The 24,792-nt window shown below is 39.2% G+C and overlaps 1 protein-coding gene across 1 annotated transcript; it reads right to left on the bottom strand.

The window, feature by feature from the left end:
- Positions 1-3,068: 3,068 nt before the first annotated feature.
- On the bottom strand, positions 3,069-23,996 carry lin52 (lin-52 DREAM MuvB core complex component). Its single transcript, XM_036594100.1, has 6 exons — positions 23,964-23,996; positions 21,712-21,786; positions 21,497-21,534; positions 21,341-21,407; positions 21,099-21,182; positions 3,069-3,430 (listed from the first exon to the last, which is right to left on the bottom strand). The coding sequence occupies exons 1-6, from the start codon at positions 23,992-23,994 to the stop codon at positions 3,375-3,377; spliced, it is 351 nt and encodes a 116-aa protein (XP_036449993.1). The 5' UTR covers positions 23,995-23,996; the 3' UTR covers positions 3,069-3,374.
- Positions 23,997-24,792: the final 796 nt, after the last annotated feature.

Raw genomic sequence — 24,792 nt, 5'->3', positions numbered from 1 at the left:
GATTTGGTCATGTAAATTCAGATGGAAAAACCAAAATATACCCTGGTCAATAAGAGGTTAATCTTTCCAAATACAGATACCGTCATATACCGTTAAACTACAGCAAAATCACTACCACAAACGTGAAAGGCGAGGCGCCATTTTGTTTAAGTATCCACGCCACCGCAGCGCCAACGTTACTGAACGAAAACAACTCTCCTCTCAGAAAGCTTGTTCTTCTGGCTCGTAGATTTCCTATCAAGCACTTCAACTTTCGCGCCGCTGATGAAGGGGGAGCAAAATATTACTCCTGCAATTACACGGGCACCAGTTGAAACTAATTAGAAGCCATTAAGTGGAAGTTTCATTACGGTTAATGAAGAAATCAATGTTATCATGATATGCTAATGACGCCTCAGCCAGTCGAGATAAACCCATCTATTCACTCAACCCTGGAGCAGCCTGGCAATTACACACGGCTTGCTGCCCTCTCTCACCTAACCACTTCTGTCCTAATCTGTGCAGCTCTTTGTTGTTTATTGTATGCGGGGGAAAAACACCCCACTCTCCCTCCACAGCTTTTAATAAACCATCTACATGCGAAAATGCCTGCCTCCTGATTTACATGCGCATGAGGACAGACTAATAAGGCTGTGAGGAGGATTTAGTTCAGTCATTCGTGTAGATGGGTGGGGGGCTATCAAAGACTGGGAGATCTGATGGTCTGCAGATTAAAAGGCAAACCAGCTGTTGCAAAATTTATTTTTTTCTGAATATTCTCTTTTGCTTGAGAGAGAACTCAGCGTGCTGCAGCAGAATCCTTTAGGTGGGCTGCCATTTCAGATGGTAGTTTTTGGGCTTTTTAGGAAATGGTGAAACTGAAAAAATTCAAAATAGATCCTACATTACATAACTGCAGCGGCCTCTACTACAGAGAAAGATAAAACTACTAAGAGAGGCCAAAATGGCCTTGATGCAGACTAACTGCTCCAAAAAGGCCCAACAATAACAGGGTAACGCAATGCATACCAATCAAGGTCTGACTTATTTGGAGGCACTTGATGGCTATTTTTCTTTCTGAGCAGGGGGAGAACTTTCACTGCTGAGGAAGGTCACTACAAGGTAATGAGCTTGAGATGGGCTGTGGTAGGGACACTGCGCTGCATTAGCCCATCCCCTACGCAGATTGCCAGAGCTTGATCTTCTCATGTCTGGCAATCTAAATGAAAGATCACTGGGGCCTCCTAAGCCATTTATCTGCATTTGCCATGTAGGCCTATTAGAAGTGATGAATAGTTTTTAATGTTGTATTTAGTACTTTCACACTCTGACCACACACCAAGACACAGAACACAGTGTAGATGAAAAACAAGGCTGTGGATACATTCAACTTCCTCATTCTTAATTTGAGAAGATATTTCTCAAAAGGGGTTATTACCATATATATATATAACTGGCTTTGAGGGTAGCTTTAAATTGCTTTGAGGGGGAGAGGTCCTTGCCCAAAACCTGGCCTGGAGCACTGGAGTAGTGCTGAAACAAGCCTTGCCCAAAAACAGCAAACATCTTGTGCTGAGTCGGTGGAAAAAAATTCAAACACTCAGCGAAGTCCCCCCCAGACCTCCCCCCTTGTGTGCTGCCAAGGGTGTGATGGCCCCCTGAAGCAGACTGAGTTTGCTAGCTCCAGTTTTCTCATGGTGCTCCCACAATGGCGTGTTTGGAAGCTGCCTGCCGGCATTGCTTAATTAGGCGAGGAGTTGATTAATTTGCACTAATTGACAGCTAATTAAAGGCCTGAGGGCACATCGGATTGACGTTTGTCAGGGCACCGAGGCCCGCTGAGGTCAGGGCAGCAGGTTGTTTGTGTCTACGCCGGGATTTCTGGTTTTTCCCCCTCCAGGAGACGGCCCCTCCACGGGGAATGATCCCCTTCTTAAGGAGGATGTCTGGACAAGACCCTGTTGATAGTCGGCCACTAGTGGCAGGGGCCATTATGTGAATGTCAAGACACTTGGCATGGTGTCAGACTGCTGACTGGTCGATTCACGGTGCTCACTGCATCCGCTAGTGTGATAATCAGTTAGATAATCAAAATCAACAAGTGTGACCGTCAGAATCAACAAGTGCAAATATCTAATGCAAACAGGCCTCACCATACAATTTACCACTAACAGCGAGATAAAATGTAAAAAAGCCAGCACCATAGGTGCCATGCCATTCAAGGAAACCATTTAATGCTTATCCATGCATTCAAGGGTCATCAGTGGCCTTCAACTCAAAGAAAAAACATAACCACCACCAAAATTCATTAACATTTACTTCGGTATAAGAACAGTGAGACTGAAATAGTAGCACTGGAAAGTTAATGGCAGTAGCCTCCATGGTGCGTGTGAATCAGAAAGACAATTAGGGGCTTATTAGAGAGGGGAGAGGCGTACCTCTTCAAGCTGGAGAGAGCAGGAGCGAATGCACCCCAACCGTGGCCGAAGCCTCTTCGACATCTCCAGCCGAGAACAGTCCTGGCTATTGTCTCACCTAATTACACTCGCCAGAGCGTTCTTTGTTTCCCGTTCAGCATGCCTGTCTGATTCCCTTTTCCCCCAGACCACTCGCTCCAATGTCCCTGGAAGTGTGCTAATTAGAGAAGAAATGGCCCTAGTAATTATGTCAACTCTCGTTAACGAGGATGACAATGAGCAATATTATTTTTATGCAATGTTTTGTGTTGTGGGGCCTCAAAACTTCCAATTCCCATTAAAAAGGAGAAATGGCCTTGCACTGCTGTGGAAGCACACTCATGTCAGAGCCTCTTACGTGTTCAGACTTAAAGAGGGATGCTAATGAGTCCAGTCTATGGAGTGGCACAAGCATGAAGTTATTGCCCTAATTAAAAAGTTTTGACGGTGCCACATAAACTGCTCTTGTTTTATGCAAGCTACTTTTACGGTGTCCCACAGGATGCCCAATGGGAACCAAACTCTTACTTCTTGCTGCAGTTTAAAAGTGGCTGATTAAAATGCCAATTAGCTTGATTATGACAAGCTAAATTAATAACTTTAAAAAGACATTTGAACAAACAACAGAAAAACTATCTGAAAAGCTTTGGTTTTATTTAACAATGAGCATTGAATTGAAAATAATGCTGAGGGGAAATTTAAAATTAGAGTTAATAAATAGTGAATAAGCATTAACAAAAAGTGTTTATTTAAGCTACTTGCTCTACAGCAGAATAATAATTAAAAAAATCTGTTTTACACATTATATATGTACAGAGAGTTTGTATCATTTTAGCAATGTATTGTCTGACTCAACTTCAGTTAGCTAGATATTCAAGATGTTACAAATCAGTTAGATGTTATTCTGCTATACTTTTCTGTATAACAATCCCTCAGTCTTCATTTTTTGGGTCTCTCCAAGATGTTGAGAAATTTCCCCCTCGTCATTTCTCTGGCTGTAAAAGAGAGAGAGAGAGAGAGAGAGAGAGAGAGAGAGAGAGAGAGAGAGAGAGAGAGAGAATGTGAGCATCCTTTTTCAAATGAAAAATGCATGTCTGGGCACCACACTGCCGATTTTCAGAAACGGGCATGTCACCTGATAAACATTTGAACAGAATATGCCATCTCTTCCTTGTGAACACTTTCATTAGTGGTGAGGTGCATATCCACTATCAAAAAAGGGATCTCTTGAGCCAGCAGCTCTTGATGAAGATGTCAATGATGCGTGAGCAGGGCCTTGGGCCCAAGAGAGGACTCATCCAGGTGCTTTGTTCCATGTAATAACAGAATTAGAGGCTGTGCATATCCTCTGTATGTGAATAGTCTCTGCTTTTAGAATCTACAGTATCAAAGGCACTAACTGCAACTTTGGTCTCTCTACTGTGCTGTATCCAACACAGGTGTTTTGTGAATTGTAAGCCAGAACTGCTAATTAAGTGCCAATCAAAAGATATCTGAAAGAGGTAGTGGTACCTTTACACCACTGTTGAGTAGCTCAATGCCTCTTGCATATTGACCCCCAAGTACTACAGTCAAGGATAAAATACCAAATAATAAACCTCAAAAGTCACCTGAGAACCACTGAAGTCAGCTTGGTTGTCTTTATCTTGTCTTTACTTATTTGTGTCAATGACATGACATACATTTTGTGTGTCCAAATAAATAACTTAACAAAAACCTGACATAGATCTCTTTATTCTACAGTACCTCCTTTATGTGAATGCACACCAAAATGCATCAAAATATAATTTTAGGCACTTATGCCTCCTGAAGTCTAAACATGTCAGGTAGTACGACCGTCCAACCACATATGAAGATTAAGTAAACTAATGAAAAGATAAATTCAGTTATATAAATTTTAAATAAACTAGTTTGGCATTATGTTTGAAACCTTTAAAATCAATCAAAACATGCAAAATAGGACACCGCAAAACTCTTGTCCATAATTCTGATTTCCTGAAATGTCATGCGGCACAAACGACAAAACTGACTCTTATTCTGACATGCTTTTAAGAAAGTGTGACCTTCATGGTGAAAATGTAAACACCAAAGGCGCCTTCATAAATATTGAAAAAATGGTCATTTTTGAGTCATAGTTGGGTTTAAAGAAAAATATATTTAAAGAAAACTAGAATTATGCTTAAGCTTGATTTCAGGGACAAAGGTTTTTAAGCATGTCCAAGTACAAAGACTACGTTTTTAAGAGTTTTCAGTATTTGTAAACTCTTTAAAAGTAGAATCTATGTTTTTTGAAGTGTGGTTGCGCCACCTGACATTTTTTAGTAAAAATTATGATGCTGTTTAAATATGAATTTATAGATTTTTTTTTTTAATTTTTACTTTGAAAGCCTAATTTATCCTTGAGCCTTTTGTGTTTGTTAAATCTGTCTGTCACCATCAAAACTTCTTATTCCCAGAGTGGTAACCTTGTAGCAGAAGGAAAGAACATTGCTGACTTAAATTGTTAGTCGAACTCATGATCTCCTGATGATAGGTTAAACGATTAGACCACTTTCAAGCCTCTGAAACATCGTTTTAACTGATTAATATCATGTTCCCGGCCCGCTGGTGCACAGTCACTACAGTTTGATCAAAAATGACAGGAAAACAAGAATATTGTCTTGTAAATACGATTTGGATTTTAGATTTCATTTCAAGTAATTCTGCATAGTTTACAGTGGTCCATTTATGATGAAATGTTTGCATCAACATAAACAGCACCTAGAATATTCACAACATGAAGACTGAACCATTTTTATTTTCCAAGATGCCTTGCATTGTGTTGCCCACTGGTGTTTTAAGGTCTATAACAGGCAAAGTGGCAACTATAAACTACTGTCATGTAATGTCTATAGCAGAAAATGGCTCTGCCATTTCCTTCACGTGGGACAGTCAGTGCATGACTTAAAGACAAAGATTCACAGATATACTATATGTTTGCTGTTATTTTCATTTAATCCATGCTACATTTTTTCATTGGTTTAGCAATGATGAATGATTAACAAGTTACAACTAGATGAAGCAGCGCACATTATTGTAGGGTGGATTGTGGTAAGACGTTTGGAAAGCAGGAGCAGAACCAACCGGAGAGCAATGAAAGGGTTAGACAGCAAGTCGGAGTGTAGCTAATGGAACAGTGCGGTGGATTGTAATTTAGATGAGCTGTCCTGCATGGAATAATAATGTGGACACTTAGCGCCAGTTGCTTCACCTTGAGGTGTCCATCATTGGGTTAAACATGATGGTAATTGGATTCAGACTGATTAACTTTGCTTGGTGCTGTCTCTTCAAATAACACAAAACAAAATAATCAGAGAAGCGGGCCTGGTCAGGCAGCATTGTAGACAGGAATGACACCATCAAAATAAGGAGGACTAAAAGGAATTAAGTTGACCTGCAATTACCGCTTAAGTGGAAAGGCTATGTTTTTATAAGCGAAATGTGGTCAGTGAAACTGTAGCACTGCCACAGGTTGTGGAATATCTGTGAATCTGCAAGACTAATGTGGGTAATACATGTTGATTGGTGAAACTGAATAGTGGTGACAATCACTGTGTAAAGTCAATGCATAATAAACAGTGTACCAAGTAGCAAAATGATATGACACAAAGGCAATGCCTTTTACACCCTATGAAGTGAACTTTAACACTAATGTACTAATAGTCCGTGACGCAGAGATGCAGATCATTTTCTGCTGGACATGCTTAAATTTTCAAGTCACACCTACATTATTCTGTTGGTCATCCTATTCCAAGACCATGGGCATTAATATGTCAACTGTGAATGGTCAAATCTTTTTTTCTTTTCACACAAAATATTGGGGGGGGGATGTCTGTGATTTTGTTAACTTCTGTTAATTAGCTTTTATTTTCCATTATTTCTCCTCATAGAATATCAAAAAACATGTAAAAGCTTTATTAACTTAAATCATGATAATGCTGGTATGTCTTTAAACTGTTTACTAGTTCACCCTGTGAGGTAATACAAGGGAGCATATGATGACTGTCATCATGAAGTGAACAGTTTTGTTCATATTGGGGGTCGATGTTTTATCAATAAAAGAAATCACTGAAATTGAGTGTTTTATTGATATTTCTCACCAATACTGATGTCATGGGTTCTCAATACAGCTGAACAATTTGGAGAAAATATCTTTTTTCTAACCAATATTGTGACTGCAATTTAAATTATAGCAATTATTTTCTATAAATTGAGGTTCAGGCCTGGCCAAGAAGACCAGAATATATATACACACACACACACACACACACACATACATATATATATATATATATATATGAGCCCTTTTCTGCAAAGCTGGGACATTGTGCAACAGAATGCAATGATATGCAAATCATTCAAACCCTATTTTTAATTGAAAATAGTATAATAACAATTGTTGAAACTGAGAAACTGTATTGGTTTTTGAAAAATGTATGCCCATTCTTTTAACAACACTCTGTAAGTGTTTGGGAACTGAGGAGACCAATTGCTATAGTTTTGAGAGTGAAATGTTTTACAATTCAGCTGCTCAACAGTTCAGGTCTCCTTTGTCATATTTTTCATTTCATAATGTGCAAAATGTTTTTAATAGGTCACAGGTCTGGACTGCAAAAAGTTTTTTTTTTTTTCTTTTCTACGGAGCCAATACGTGTTGTAATGATCTAATATATGCAGAATGTGGTTTGGCACCGTCTTGCTGAAATAAGCAAGATCTTTCTTAAAAAAAAACAGTGTCTGGATGGCAGCATATGTTGTCAAAGCCTGTATATATTGCTCAGAATGAATAGTGCCTTCACAGATGTGTAAGTCACCCATGCCATGTGTGCTAATGCACCCCCAAACCATCACGGATGCTGACTTTTGAACTGTGCACTGATAACAAGCCAGGTGCTCTTTAGCCCGGAGGACGCAATGTCCATAATTTCCAAAAACGTCTTCTTGGGCAGCAGAACGGCCTGAATTTCGGGCAGGACGCCACCCAGAGCGATGGTGACTCCTCCGAGCAGTTTGTTGAGCTCCTCGTTGTTACGAACAACCAACTGCAGGTGACGAGGAATAATACGGGTCTTCTTGTTGTCGTGAGCAGCGTTATCAGCCAACTCGAGGCCTCAGACCTCAGATACTCCAGCACAATGGCCCAGTAGATGGGAGCACCAGCACTGACGCGCTCGGCATAGTTGCCTTTACGCAAAAGCCTGTGCACACAGCCCACAGGGAACTGTAGCCCAGCGTGGGAGGAGCGAGTCTTGGCCTTAGCCCTAGCCTTCCCTCTGGTTTTTCCTTTTTAAAATAGACTTAAAGATTTCAAATACATAATATCATACAATCAATACAAAATCACATAAGTACCAATTTACACACTTAATACAACGAGTCTACCTAAAACACAATTATACACACCAGTCCATCTAAATGAGCTCGGGTACAGAAAAGACAACAACGTTTCTGGATCCTGTTTATATATGGTTTCTTCTTTGCATGGTAAAGTTTTAACTTGCATTTGTGGATGCAGCGAAGAACAGGTTGTATACGCATTTCATTTTTTTCTTTTTAGCTTAAGGCTTGAATGCAGAATGTAGTCTAACAGACTGTCAGTTATTTTAACATGATAACTAAAAAATATCGTCATACTGTTCACCTCTACATGGGTGTTTGGTTGCTTTTGTTTGACTTAACTCATTTATAGGCAAAGCTTAAGACCACGTTGTTAATAATACATGCTATAATTAAAACTGCAGCTCTTGCGATTTGAAAACTTCTCTCTTTCAAATAGCGATTTTGATATAAAAACGATTAATCTTTTAGCCCTAGTCCTTAGTAGCAGCAATATTATCATCCAACCAATATATTGGTTGGGCTCTATTGGCAATATGCTAAGAAGCAATCAATGGATGCACATTGAAAGTACCCTCCCTGTTAATAAACAAGGAGCTTGAAAATGCACAATTTTTGGAATGCTGGCAAAAAAGAACACCTTCAAATATTTTTATCTTTATAAATGCATTTAGGCAGCGAGGCTCATAATTAAACACAGAGATATGTTTAAGTCTGGAGCCCTTTACCTGAATGAGCAATTTTATTTAAAAAATAACTTCATCTTAATCTTTCAAAACAAAAATTGCAACTCACAATTCATCCAAATCTAATATCATACACAGCAAATCAAAAGGTCTGTCTGGGTCTATTAGGCAGACCTGCATGTAAAGACAACTATGTATTCAACAAGGAATCTAATAAGGATCTTAGGATATTAATAAAACAATCTGAACAGTTCATCACTGATCTCACACAGAAAGTGTAACAGAGCAATTTCCATCATAGAGCAATTCCGCAATCTGTAGAGATTATGCATTTCAGCACTTTCCATAAGTGAGCGTGTATCTTAATCCCCATTTTGTGTCCATGATAGTCTTGCTAACAGCTCGTTAAATGGGCCAGTGGTTTCTGGAGGGGTCTACGAATAGGGGAAGGCCCCCATCATAGCTGAACTAACAATTTCTTCCCTAGCTCTTTAGTATCCTTCCAATCTCTCGCTCATTTTCTGTCCAAAACAATACGGGAGCCTGTCTGGCTGAGCTTTCTCCCCTGAGACCTCGCCACCAGAGAGCACCCCTCTGATCCACTCATTAATTAGATTTCCATTTATCCTCCACTCCCGTCAGAGCAGAAGGGAAATGATTTGCATTGAGTGGGTTAGATTAAAAGAGGGATGAAGGAGGTCCAGCAAGCTAGCCTCCCTCTTTCCTTTGGCACGCACCCATACACCAGTGCGTACACACACGCACAAGACAAGAGAGATCAATACTGATTAGCAGGAGTTAGAGATTTGTTTAGTTGATTAGAAAGGTCAATTACTAATTCTGTACTTAGTTAATCAGCAACTTGTCCCCTTTGACGACCATGGCATATGACGTACTGTGGATTGAAGAACTCATATTAGCTCCTAGATGTTGCATAAGGAACAGTCATTTTAATCAGAGCCATGCCATAGTACTCCTATCATCAAAGCAGTCTAAGCAAAACTACGCTCGAAAGAATAAATCATAGCTGAACTGTTTTACTAGATGAACAAGTTAATTTGAATTATGGAGCGATAGCGTTAAAGAAGTCATTTAAGCAAGCAATGTCAATGTGGCAAACAATCAATGCTGAATTAGCAGTGTTTTATTGGTCAATTCCTTAGAGACAATGAAAATTCCTATGACTGTTTTTATAAGGAACGTTCCTACATGAATAAATCTTATTTTTGGCTATAATTGGTAATTACAGACAGGCCTGGCATCTGAGGGGTTATTTACCAATCATTACGCCCTGCTAAACCTTCTTTTTTGTACATGCTTCTACTGCAGCAGGCTGCAAAAACAAGAGAAACTTGCATGTTACCGCTGCTAGATGCACGACCAATATAAAAGGCTACAAGGATTAACATAAAGTTATACGCAAAAGTTTGGGTCGCCCTGGTCAAATTACACTTTGTTGATTTCCTGCACAATCTCTATAGAGAATACAGTCCTGCAGATTTTAGTGCACAGTTACTGTTTACTTCCCTGCAATGGACTGGCGACCTGTCCAGGGTGTATCCTGCCTTCTGCCCATTGACAGGTGGGATAGGCTCCAGCACCCTGCTGCAACCCAGAGGGATAAGCGGTTTAGATGATGTGTGTGTGTTACTGTTTACTTGCTTAATTTAACACATCGGGAAAAATAATGCATAATATGTGGCCTGTGCAAAAGTTATGGCACCTTTATTATGTTATGTTTTTTCCCCAATTAATTAAACTCAGAAAACACAGACATTGCGCACTAAAATTTGTAGAAAAATGGCATATTCATTTTTGCATACAACTGTAGTAGGATTTTAAATGCATCATGCTGTATTGCCTGCATTTCAGGGATGCGCTGGATGCTGTGGGAAGATACATTGGCACATTTCCTAAATGGGTAGACATTTGGTGATTTGCTGTAAATGTGTCTCTCCTGTTGATAATATCTGGAATGTGTAGCTCTTTTGGACAGATCTACTGTATTTTCTTCAGCTGTGGTGCAAGCATTTTCGATTACAGAGGGGGCGATATTTTTGATAAAATATTGAAAAAACAAATTTGAAACAGTGTATTGAAATTTAAACTGTATAGCAGATATGCCACTCACTCTCTTCTGAGCATATCTTATTTACTATAATTTGTGGAAGTCACTGGTAATGATCAAAACTAATCATCTGAACACATCCTACTGGAGTAAACCAGGCATGGCTTACGCTATACACACACTTATGCTCAAACAACTGGGTTTTTTTTCTGTAGAGCTTAAATTCAAAGGGTTGTGAATTTTTCCTATTTTGTTAGAAAGTTGGCGTTAAAATAAGTATAGCTATTCAAGCTCTGAGAATCAAGGCATTAACATGTCACATGAAATATCTAAATCTGAAAACCTGACAATATGTGCATTGTTACACCCCTAACGGCAACATATGCAGGTTCTTCATCAGCACCATGCCACACCATCAGAGTATGTCTGAGTAGAGTGGTCCAACACGGATACCTTTCTTCCATCTTACAGGATCTAAATGATCAACGTGAGGACTCCCCAATGCAGCAAGATGGATCTTTTTCAATCCTAAGGTAACAAAATGAGTGCCTCGACCGAGTTCTTAGACCTTCCTGCTCCAATTCACTTTCATTAAAAAGTCAAACACACTAATCGTACCCCTGTTGCGCATCTGAAACTGCCACTTGGCTATTAGAGGCCGTAATCTTTATTTAATAGATTTAACATCCATACTCACTGCCTGAATCTCAAGAGACCCAGGAGGAACACTGAGGACACACATGGACACACGCACACACACACTAACCCACACCCGCTTGTCCCCCCTGCTTCGGAACACATACACCTGACGCTCATGTTTGTGTTCAAAATTCAATTACCCACTTATTGATACTTCACAGGGATATTTAAGATGCAGACATGGAGAGTGATTTCCCAGGGGAGCCACTGCTTCCTCTTAATGTCCCAGCCGAGAGCTCTCCTCTGCTCACCCCTCCCCATCTCCCTCCACACCACGAATCATTACAGACGTACACAGGCACGCGTCCGCGCGAGCACACACACACACACACACACACTCGCATCCCCACCCCTGCCACAGCCTATCCCTGTTCAAGAGGTGTCCTTATTAATAGGCAATCAGTCAAAATTCATTCATTAAAAACCTTAAAAGGTTTCACACAGACACTATGATTAGCTGGGAAAGAAAATCCAATGAATTCCTAATGTATTTATGGAAATGAGGTGTCATTTCCGATCTGTTGATGGAGGCGGTGGGGAGGACGGTGCAGGGAGAGTGAGCTGGATGCGTTCCCTCTACCTCCTGCCGATCCAGCTCAGCTGCAGCCAAGATCAGCTGTGCAGACTCTGGGTGTGTTCGTATGTGTTATCCAGACTTATGATTCTAAACCTGCAATACTAAAATGTAACACATTAGCTTTGGAAGCTGCTAATAAGACTAAATTAGAAATAGGAGAAATCATTTTTCACATCGATACAACACACAGTATCTTAATCGTACCAGTAGCAACAGCAGAAAATACTGGATCTGATATCAGAGGAATAAAATAACAAATTTGATTTGATTTTGAGAACTGCATGAAAAGTACAATACCATGTATGTCAGACACCACCATTCATTTATTTAATTTCCATTCAAAATGGCCAAGTTATTCATTTTCAGAAGATATTTCTAAGAAGATTAGATACACCAATACACTTGCATAAGGAAGGGAAAAGTCAAGAGAACAAATGGAACCTCTAACAACCTTGTAAGACCTGGTAGACCACCAAAACGATTATCAGAAAAACAGTACTTAAAACTTTTGTTTTTGAAGTCAACTCAAGGCTATGAGCCTGACAGGATGCACAGACGTCAAGAAGCCAACGAAATGCAGAAAAAGCAACAAACCTCCAAGACTGAACTTGGTGTGAAAAATATCCCTGCAGATTTTTTTTGAAAAGACTGAATGCAAGTCTCCTGAAAAAAATGAAAGCTTAAATAAATGAAGGGTGGTCTCAGACTGTACACAACTGCAGGTGACATGAAGCCACTTGTAACCTAACATTAACATAAGAACCATGAGAAGCTAGTTATTCTGCCAAGCACATATGATAAACTTGAAGTGTAGTAGTTATTAAAAAAAATCCAACACTCAAGGTGTCAATCAGCAAAGTAAAAACATACATACATTGTATATGCTGCATCAGAATAAAAAAAAATGAACCAGATTTTTCACAGCACTTGCTAAAGCTAACAGCAAGCAAAACACTAACCTAAGTCGTTTTGCTATTAACACAATACTGCACAGTAACAGGCCAGAATATGTGTAGAAATAAGGGTAAGGCAAGAGGTGAGAACAGATAGAGGGGAGTCGTGCAGAGTAGAGCTTTCACCTAGCACAGCCTGTCATCTGACAGCACTTCATAACCGCTGGCCCCTGCGGTCATGTGTCTCTGATGGATTGATGGAAGCCCATTACTACGATGGGGTAGCGTCCGTGCAATCATATTCAGCGCCACAGTGCGCTTAATAGAGCTGAGATTGATCTGGGGGAGGGGGCAGTGAATGCTGGGGCCATTAGTGTTGGACAGGTGTGACCTTCAGTCTCACTTCAGGTATGAGAGCAGCTCCAAGAAGGTGATTTTTAGAGTCAGACCAGTTCCTCGTCCTGAATTCTGGCATTCGACTGTGTCAACATTTGCTCTGCACCCAAACATGCTGCAAGCACTTTTTCCCCCTCCCTCAATATCTGCCTGTCTGCACCCTTACTCTACTCTTCACATCATTCCAGAATCAACCATGTTCTGATGTGAAGGCACTACTCCTGGTTTGAAATAATCAATGTACGAAGTGATCTACCCCATCCATCTGAGAACTTGATAATTTACTTGGACAAATTGTGGACACAATTTAATCTCTAAATGATTCATTAATAGTGTTAAAAATGCAACCTATTTTGCTCAGGAATACACAAAAATCTATAAGCAATCTGTTTACTACAGAAAACCAATATTATGCTCAAATATCACTAATAAAATATTTATAAAAGAAGCTATTTAAAAAAATAAATAAATAACAATTAAGACCCACGGCGTGTAAACGACCCACCCCCAAACATTTGTCAAGGGGAAACAAATGTGTGACATCACCCCCTGCTTGCAACAGCAGGCATTAGTAGTATCATCAGCGTTGCCTGGGGCCTGCCTGTCCCAGAGGACCACTCTCCATTCAATTACCTTCAATAACAGCACTTATCAGTGTAGTGACTGGCCCTGTGGGAGGAGAGGGTGCTGATGACCACGCGCAGCAGCCCCCGACAGCAGCATTCATCATGGCCTGGAGCAGATGGGGACTGGTGGGGGGACGGTGGGCTGGGCACGCGTCAGGTCCTCCGAGAGCATGGCTGCTCAGCGTCACTCAGTGGCCCAGAGAGGAGGGGAGTGCTCCCCTGGGGAGACAGGTCCGGCACACGCCTCACTACCAAGCTCACAAATAAACACTGGCACATGCTTGCACGCACAAGCAAGCAAGGCACGTGTTGTTTTACGCAATTGGTATTAGAGAAATGGACAAAAGAATTATTGCTACTGGTGTTACTATGTTTGTTTTTTTTTTATAGTTAACAGCAAGTCATACACTACTACAGATCACATTAGCAAGTCTACTTGAGATTACTCAACAACGCAACACAGAATGAGGCAAGTGCGTGATTAGGCATGCAGTTTGCATGATGATAACTGGTGGGATATTAGCTTGTTAGCTATTAGCCTCATAGATTAAAAAAGCCCTTTCAAGCAGTCTGAGCTGAAACACTCCTTATAACTTCAGTGTGAGTGGGCTGGGCTAAATTGTTATAGGCTGAATAGGCGGATTAGGTAAGATTCGCGGATTCGCGGTACACCAAAACACCAAAACAACTCATTCAAAATGTAAAAGCAAGAAAAATCTTACTTTCCATTATATGGGCTTTTCAATAAAAGCTTAGTTATCATTTGCATCATTAATTATAATTTGCTTTCAACCACATATAAAAAAATAAGACTTGAGAGTAGTCAGCAAGTAATACACAGAGAAGGCTGACCCCAAAAAGGAAAAATATTTTCACCTGAACTCTAAAAAGTCTCAGCCAGTTGAGTGTCCTCCAGCCAAAGCCTTCAGGGGTGAGTTTTCACTGCTTGATTATGATATCCCTATTAACCAGCTCAGGACTTTAATGGCCGCTGTGCCTAAGGCACAGTAAATTGTCCCCCACACCCACTCGTCCTCCCCTAACACTACCCTTCGCCAGCTCATTTTAAAGGCACTGAAGAGTGAAAGAAACATGATGAAAAAGTAGCTGAGATTTACAAGGCTTCCGCTGCCAGCCAGGAAAAAGAGGAAAATTAAAACCTGCCACGTTAAAGGGCATTTGAACTATACGTCACTTGAAAACAAGCAATAATTTCACACTTCCACACCAAAGATGAGCACTAAGACAACAGAGTTTGCTTTCTCTTCCACATGTATGCAGCATCACATGTTTAATCAGGTTATTATAGACTGCCAAAGTATAAATCTGGTCAAATACAAATATGAACCCAAAGCAGCAATCTAGACACTACTTTTGGTAAAAGCATTCTATATGACATTCTCATAACTGCACTGTTTTTGTTGAAGGTTACCAATTACAGTGTTACCATAAACACCTGAAAGGTACTGGAGTAAAATAATTTTACTGTAGCTAACTGGTTTGCATTTAATTAGTTTTAGGCACCACAACCTAAAAATGCCAGATTAAAATATTGCTCAGAAAGGATTAGGTTTACATACAGAGGTGAGATAATGTCATTTTTACCAGTGTTTCTCAGGGATTTTAGTCTTGTCTGAATCCACCATGTTAGTCATTTTCACGGACTGCGCACTCCCACGTCAGTAAACATTCTGGTTTCTTTTACCTTCGACAAAACAAACTGTTAAAATAACCGTATTTATAATAATCCTGTGCAAATTGACATGTCAGTAAAAAAGCTGTTATATTCTGTGGGTGGAGTTTCTTTGGTTTCCTTAAGTAATTACAAACTCTTACTTGCTTTACTTTACCACTATTCTCTGTGGCTCAAATCAAGATGATATGTATTGTCCTACCTCAAGTGTTTGACTCTGAACATTAAAACACAAAATAACAGAAAAATGATTTAATTTTGTGCAGCAATGGCGCATGATTTGACATGTTTTTAACTTTTTTTTTTTTGTGTAAATCAAGTAGCCACTCCTATTTTTGCAACTTATACCAAGACTTCTTGTACCAAGCAAAATTGTATGTTGCTGAACAATGGCCCAAAACATCAGAGCAAATCCACGATGTGTTAAAAAACCAGAATCACACAATTTGCAATGAAAAGAAATGCCTCAGCACACAGCTGACACAGTTTCATGTGGACGAGAGGAGCCTCTGGTCAATAAACGACAAGCAGTGGGAGATGACAGATGCCAGTATCCAAATAAAGTAGGAGTCAACAAGTGTCTGTTTTCAAACAGAGAAGTGGGTAATATGGCCTCTAAATGATCTCCAATATTTTCAAACCTTTTTTGCAACCATATTTATCATAATGCAACCTGTATGGCTGCATGGAAGTAAGTAGGTTTTTATGGTTTATGCTATTTTCATAATTAGATACAGCCCTTCATTTGTAGAGTAATGCTAAAGGACAACAGGAATATCATCAGGCGCAGAAAAGCTATGAAAGCTATGTATATAAGCCATTGCTAGGAAGTAGCTGAATTACAATTGACTGAGATTTTCATTAAGCAACATTTTGCAGTACTTGGTTCTTATTTCCTCATATAATATGCAAAAGATTAAATGATCTTTTCACGAAAACAAAAGAAGTGATTTTAGATTTCTGACTACATTCACATTTTAGACTAAAGTTAAAGATACTATTTTCCTGAAGGCAGATTCTACACCAAATACATGGCTAGCAGTAACAGCTGATAGACAGTACTGATACTAAGCCTGGCCCTTAATACTGCAGCCCTATACAGACAGGAAAAATAACTTAATAAATGTCTTAAGACGTACCAAAGTTCTAGCCGAGTGCATTTAACTTCGATCCAAGTTAAATCTGTCTTCGCAGTAACTTCTACTTGGGACAATTGCAATGCAGATATTTAATGTTCAAGAACTCAATGTGCTTAAGCCAGTTTTAGGCTTAAGCAATGACAAACGCACAACTAAAGTATGATCATTATTAACACAATGTGCTCAAAACTGCATAAAGCCATGACAAATTATGCTTGGCATAATCCCCAGCTGAACGAGCCTACTTTAATCATGGTCTTCTGATGGAATTTTACAAATCAGCACTGAACTCACATGGTGGCCTTCCTCTCTGTGTTCTCTCATCATGTCATCAACAAGCTTTTAGCACTACTGTACTTGGCTGAGGCCCATATACTTGTAGAGGATGTGTAGAATGACACATTTCCTGAAATTAGCTGAATGTACTTGGTTGACTTTACATCCATGACATTATGACAATGTTTCTGACATGCTGATCTCTCAGACAAATGTGGCAGTGTGATAATGAATTACAACTATGGAAGTTTCCATACATCATAGAGAGAAAACTCAGATGACGCACACACAACAATGAGATACTGATACTGATCCGTCTATGTCCAAAAACAAAGATCCAGTCAAACACTGACTACTCTGTTCCAACCCTCACCTTTACAGTTAACACGCTAAGGCCATATTGGAAATGGTTCCCTAATGACTGTACTGTAAAATCAAACTACTGTTATCTGGGAATAGTCGTCCATAATCAATTAACCTCTAGTGGAAATTCCAGTGGAGTCTCAAAATGTTTCTGTATCATATACATTTATAGTGGTGGCAATTTCTATTAATCTTGTGATTCACATTGATTTTGATTACATTATGGTGCTAAGATGTGACTGTAAAACTAACATCATCTTAATTGATTTTAAAAGTAGCCACAGAGCACCTGTTACATCTGTAAGCCTAAATCTACATTGAAGTATCACCTTCTAACAAGTTTAAACATAAAAATGTATCCATATGTATACATGTAACTCTGTTCCTTTCCACATTGTATACAACACAGCCTGTACTATTGTACTACTGTTCTATTTTTTGTTAGAAATATCTGGTACTACTGACATTTCTCCCTGCAAAAATACTATATATATATTTATTAGGGGTGGGAATCTCTAGACACCTCACGATTCGATTACGATTCAGAGGGCTGCGATGCGATTATAAAATGATTATCGATGCATCTTTTTTTTCTATACATGACTTCTATTTTCTTACTGTCTGAGGACTTGGTACTTTTAAAACAAAGTATTTGTAATGATCCATAATGCATTTACGTCCAATATCTTTTATTAATAAAACAAATGGAAGTGATGAGGCAAGTGAACTGGAAGGCTCTCATTAACTGCTCTTGTTTGGAGACGCTGCTGCCACTCATCTGTGATAAAATGCGCTGTTACGGTGAAATAAGATAAGTGGTAATGGATGACCACGGAGCGCGTATATATTCTTTAGTGATTTTATAACTTTGGTTTTGGTCTCGTGATAGAGGAGGGGGGGAGCGCGAAAGACTGCAGGTCACCTAGCAACGAGGTTACACCGAGCTGGTAGCGAACGAAAAAGGAAAAGAGAAAGACAGACGAACGTTTGGAGATGAAATGACTTATTCGCATTTATAAGCAGCGCAGTTGGTTTCCTGGTACGTCAAATCTGCAACGAGAGACTGTCGAACACTAACTAAACGATACGAAGATGAAGTCGTTTCTCTAATTTTTCCGTTCCACCTTAAATGGTGCCGCTTTTACATTCGGCGCCTCAGTCAGAATTTAAGGTGGAACGGGAAAGTTCAGCAAGAGGCTGGCGAATGAGAAGCGACTTCAGCCTCGTAAAACAACGGAAAGCTGAGAGACATTTTACAAGAAACTATTCAACTTTTGAGGAAAAGTTTTCTGGCGGAGTTGGAAGCTAAAGCTAAAGCTTAAAGCAGAGCAGAGTAAGTCTGCGCTTTCGATTATGTTTTTTAGCCTAAACTAGCACATTATCACATACTGGACATACATGTTGTGGCTCCCAAGGTGGTTTGATTTTTGTTGAAAGGACAAAATGTCTCTTCTTATCATTTGTGTTGTGACTCCTGATCTGACCTGGCTTTAAAGCAGAGAGAGCCGGTCGGATTTCTCACTCGTCCAGTTGTGTTTTTTTGTTATGTGCCGCCACAGACTGTCCGGGCGCTGCACTTACCCACTTCCAAGTTCCGCCCTTTGCGTTCCGTCAACATCACGTTATAAATTAAATATTTAGAAAATCGATTTTTGACGTTTGTGAATCGATTCAGAATCGTCCACGTCTGCATCTAAGAAACGATTTTTTCCCGCACCCCTAATATATATATATAGTGTGTGTGACTGTGCAAACTGCTGTGATTCTGTGAATGGAGTCTGTGTTTTTTTTTGCAAATATTCACTATTATAGTTTATTTACATGTAATTAGTATTGTACAAGGGATGGAGTTTGTTTCAGCCACAGAAGTTTTTGTTTGTTGGTCTTGCTCTTTTTCTGTACATTCATACATCAGAAACATCTCCACAGTGAATAGAGGTTATGCTAATGTATTATAACTGTACTGACCAACTGATCTGTGATTTTGAAATCCAGTGTGATATAAATATATATATATATATATATATATAAGAACATTTTTGCTTTCTTCTGTAGTTACCTTTTTGGTAATACCAATTATATTTATTTAACATATTGGAAATAATAAAACATACAACATTAACGTGCCACTGATGTCACTAAAAAGATTAAAGGGTTAAAAGAAATACGGTACTGAATGGTTGCTTTTAAAATCTCAGTTTCTCCAGCTGTTAGCCTGTGCTCTCATGCTGTGTAAGCTTTGTTCATTTAGTACAATATTAAGTGCCCATCTTCTGAAAAACTGGAGCACTTAGTAGTTTCTCTAATCCACACAGCCTGGATTAAGACTGAATGTAGCAAAGCTGTCACACTGGATTTCAGTCACAGATCAGTTGGTCAATACAGTTATAATACATTAGCATAACCTCTATTCACTGTGGAGATGTTTCTGATGTTTGAATGTACAGAAAAAGAGCAAGACCAACAAACAAAAACATCTGTGGCTGAAACAAACTCCGTCCCTTGTACAATACTAATTGCATGTAAATAAACTCTAATAGTGAATATTTACAAAAAACACAGACTCCATTCACAGAATCACAGCAGTCTGCACAGTCAGACACAGAGAAGCTGACTAGCCACTGGACTTGCAGCTGCAAGCTTACAAGCCTGCCTACATCATCCGATTTTCCCTCCAGTTGTTTTGAGATGGCCCACCAAAGAAGTCAAGGAATGAAACACTGTTTCAGTGAGAGATTACCAAATTCATTAGCTCAGACCTGAGACAGATTTAGACGTGACATTTATTAAATTGATAATTATAATTCTTAATCCTGCCTTCCGCCCAATGACAGCTGGGATAGGCTCCAGCACCCCACCGCGACCCAGAAGGATAAGCGGTTTTGATGATGGATGGATTATAATTCTTATATCGACTAGCAGCATAATTTCTTTTACTTCTAGGTGTGATTTTCACAGCCATTTTGCAGGCTGTAAGAATGGACCGATAGTATGGAAGAATGGAAGGATTCTGGAAGAAACACATGACTATAAAGAGAAATTCACATTTCCACAGATTTCACAGATTCCACAGATTTTTAAAGGTTCATGCATAACTCAGTGGTTGAGGTGTAATCAATGGCATTCAGAATGATTTGGTGTGAAGGTGATCACTGTAGAGAAACTAACTAGCTCAGATTTCATTACAGTGGTGTTGATAGAACCCAGGGGTCTATAATACAAATATGGCCATTTTATTCACTATCTAAAACAGCCAGTGAACCTGCCTTCTTTGTTTTTTATGTAATGGTGATGATGGTCAAATAGTGGTAAATCTGAAAACGTAAGCTTTCTTTGGGGCCTATTTATCTTGCAGCACTCTGAATGTACCTCTAAGCCATGAATTTATTTATTTAAAAAAAAAATTAGGTCAACAATTTATTACAAAACTATTGTGAAACAATGTCTCAGGCATCACGCAGCAGATTCATAGCCATTTCATGTAAAAACTTTCTGTAAGAGAGCTTTTACAGGCATTAAAATCTTCAGATGTCTAGTTCCTATCACCACCATTGTGAACAATTCTGACTTGGTAAGTTTCTCTGGAATGGAGCATTTCACATTAAACCATGTTGAGTGACTTTGTTTTCATGTTAACCATTTAATTATGCAGAAATCTTTAAAACTTGGCGGCATTTCCCTTTAAAACGCTCTGGCTTGAAAATTGCTGGCTCTTTGCAACTGTGAATCAAATGCCTCTTTTAGATTAACAGCGCCATCTAGAGGGGAAATAGACACTGGCCTAAAGAACTGCCTGCTCTCAAGGAGCTGCAGAGTGTGAAAATTCCCATTTTTGTTTGAAGTTTTTTCAAAACTGATATAAACTACTTACACTCTTCCAGACCCAGCTGATACGCCAAGTTCTGCAACCCTTTAACTTTTTCCATCAGGTTAGCTGTGGTCAGACTTCCCAGCTCTGTGACGGAAAACAACAGATTAAACAAGATATTCAATCTTTTACACAATTAAAATGACCTGGGGTGACCACCAGACATCCAGTCTAAAAATTGGTGAACGAACAAAAATGTGACAACATGAAAATGAACATGCATTAGTGACTTTGTAAAAATGCACCTTTCAACATTTCAATGTCTTCTGTCTCCAATTCTGCCATCCATTTTGGTGGAGAATTTGTGATTGGCTAATGAAAAAGAAGAAAACAAAAATAATTTCTGTTAAAACCATACAAATTAGGGTCAATCATAGATAACAGACTGTAATAATACTCACATTTTTAAAAGAAGCAGCAAATTCTGACACTCCCGGCACTGTTGCCCAAAATCCAAGGCAAATATTAAATACAAAAGAAACTCAATTAGTCCACATTAGTGACATTAGTGCAGAACAACAAAAATCTAAGCTATTCTAATAGTCTACATAAACCACTCCACACTTATGTTCTTATTTTAGATAGGTGTAGTTAAAGCAAAAAATGTGAAGCTTACATTGCTCTGGCCACAGGTCAGGTGAAGCCCGATCAAGCTTTTCATAACTCAACAAAGAGGACTCAAAGTCTTCACCTAAGAAAAAAGACAGAAGCTGTTCATTAATTCAATCTCAAATCTTATGGTTGATGAATGTATCAGTTTTGGATAACATTTCTCACTGGTTTATCTTTTGGGGGATTTGGCGTCATTTTTGTTTGACAATTACTTTGCTAGTGAAAATTCTGCAGTGAAAATCTGTTTCAGCCTTTCACCAGGTTTCAACGGTGTCTCGAAAACCAGTCAACAGTTCATCCAACTTTCAGACTCTCGAGTATGTAATTAATAAAATGTACTGGACGTCATTAAAATATATCACATTGCACCATACATGTTAGATTGTGGCTGGTGCTTAAGTTTGGAGACAACAACTTTCACAAAGTTTTAGATCAGGACAGATCAAAAAGTGTAAAAATCTGTTGTACTTAACAGCTAATGCTCTAATAAAGTGAAAAACGGAAACATTAACATATTAATATACAGTACATTTTCAGCCACTCTGTATTGTACCAAATTCTGAATTTTGTGAATCGTTACGCCCCAACCCGAGTCACAACTTTATGGATCAGCCTGTGTGCTATTAGTAATCCTAGCTAAAGATATTAATGGTATAAGGCTATTCTGATAATCCTGAGATGTTCTCACCCTCTTGCCATTGCTTTTTATTATTGAAGTAACCAAAGAGCTGGGATTCACATCATATCTCTCTCCTCTTACTCTTACCCTTTATCCTCTTTGAGAGGGGTGGGGCATGCATTTTAAAATCAAATGAGAACAACAAACAGTCAGACAAATAGTCATAAACAGCAACAATAAAAGGTCTGAGTGAACAACCGTTTAGTCTACAGAGTTTGAACGGGTAACTGTAGCTCACTGGCTGTATTTATTTATTTATTTTTTTAATTTTACTCGATTCAAATACATCATTTCCTCACGAATGATTAAAATACAACAAAACAGTTTTGTCTTTCAGTTTACTTTCGGCAGTGGTCGTATTGACGTAATATTTTATTTTTCCTAGCAGTGTGCCACCCTAATAAAATCTCTGGGTCTTACAGCCACATTATTCTAAAAGTTCTAGATTCGCCCCTGTCGAGTCATTTACCCCAATGGTTCTCTAACCGGTCCTCAGAGACACCAGACGCTCCGGATTTTTGCTCCACTTGGAGCGGTTTGAGGACCATTAATTTAACCAATGACCTGGAGGTCGACTGGTACAGTACAACGTCTTCAGTATAGCAATAGTGAAAATATTTGTTATCTAGCTAAACAGCCAAATTAATACAAACACATAAAGATATAAGGTCGAACCTGGTGGTTTGCGCAGGCTTTTCTCAGTGTATCTTTATGTTAGCTACTGATATGTTAGCAGTTTATCATTAGCAGTCAGGCGCAAGTTAGATAATGACATCTGTTTTCCCAGAAATTCAGCACGTCTGAACCCAGATGTGAGGTTTGTACTGACTTTACTACTACTGAATAAAATACTTCACTTGTAAGTTTCAAAAATATTTGTTAATATTTATATTTAAGATAGTTTTGTTCTATTTCTGGTCACCTTTTTTAGACAACCGTTCCTCTTACTAGAGGACAGTGGTCAAAATCGTTAAAACTGAATCCATTTAGACACAGATATTCCAAACAACGGCTAATTTCAGGTCCACCACTAAATAATGCAATAAATAATATATATATATATATTTTTTTTTAAGAAACCTGCTGCTACATGGTGTCGCTGCCTGACCAATGTTAGAAACGTTTATCCTCTACATTTCCGTACCAGGCCGTGATTTTAGAAACGCCATGAAACAGCAGCGTTTTTATTATGCTGCAGCCTGAAAATACTCATTGAAATACCATGAAGGGTTTACAGTATATCGACAGTCCAAGACTGTGTTTAGAGACGGTTGTTGTCAGTAAAAGGAGGAGTCAGTGCTGCTTCCCTGCTGGATGATCCGCGCTGTTACGGCAGCGGACAGTAAATACACTGGCAGTAAATACGGTCTGTTAGCAGGAGCTACTAGCACAACTGGAGACTCAAAAACAAGCGCCGACGGTCGATTTTTAAAAGTAACCGTCAGTCATTTTGAAGCTCAGGGCACCGTGTACTGAAGAGTACATATACACAGAGCATTTCACACAGCAAACACCTCACACTACATTTACACAATAACGACGGACAAACTTGATACCGGAGAGGAATTAAATTTTACCTCCATTCGGAGACGCCATCTTGACAACCATACACGTGATCTCCTACAGCCAATCGTTCGCCAGATGCTGATTGAATGACGCGAATCGTCCCGCCTCCTCCTTTGGCATAAAGGTTGCTGGGAAATGAAGTCCAGATTACAGACCGAGCTAATAACGTTGACTAACAAACATCAGCATTAGCGTCGAACAAATACATATTTAACATATGTGGTACTTTTAGCGTGTGGTCATAGCACTTGTCTGGTGATGGTGACTCGGTCGTAGTCATCAGCACAACATATAAGTCCTGGGTCTGCATTCACAAATCTGATCTAGGGTGTGTGTACACACAAACACACACACACACACACACACACACACACACACATTGGGTTGGTGACCACTGTCTTATGGGCATGCTTGTATTTTAAGTATGGAAGAAGACCTGAGCTAGCATGCAGGTGTGTAGTTCTGGACAAAGGTGCGGAGAGAACTGCAATAGTCAAGTCAGTACATGACTAGAGCCTTAAAGTGGAACTTGAGCAGCCCCTGCAATCAGTAAGCGCCATATTCTCCTGACATTGTGAAGTAAGAATCTGCAGGACCAGATGGGAGAGGTTATGTTATCTGAGAGATTAAGTTGATCATCTATGATAACTCCAAGGTTTTTAGCCCTGCGTGAGAGATGGATGGTGAAGGAGCCTCAGCACAAAACATTTTTACAATTTTTTCAGTCTTACTTACAGAGCAATTAAACATTATAAATGGGAAGATGTACAAACAACCCCTATACCATTTTTAAAAATATTTCCTCAAAGTCTGGTGCGAATTTACAAAGTAATAAACCAA

Source organism: Colossoma macropomum, unplaced genomic scaffold (assembly GCF_904425465.1).
Source record: "Colossoma macropomum unplaced genomic scaffold, Colossoma_macropomum, whole genome shotgun sequence".
NCBI lineage: Eukaryota > Metazoa > Chordata > Actinopteri > Characiformes > Serrasalmidae > Colossoma > Colossoma macropomum.
This window is presented reverse-complemented; position numbering and strand designations above follow the sequence as displayed.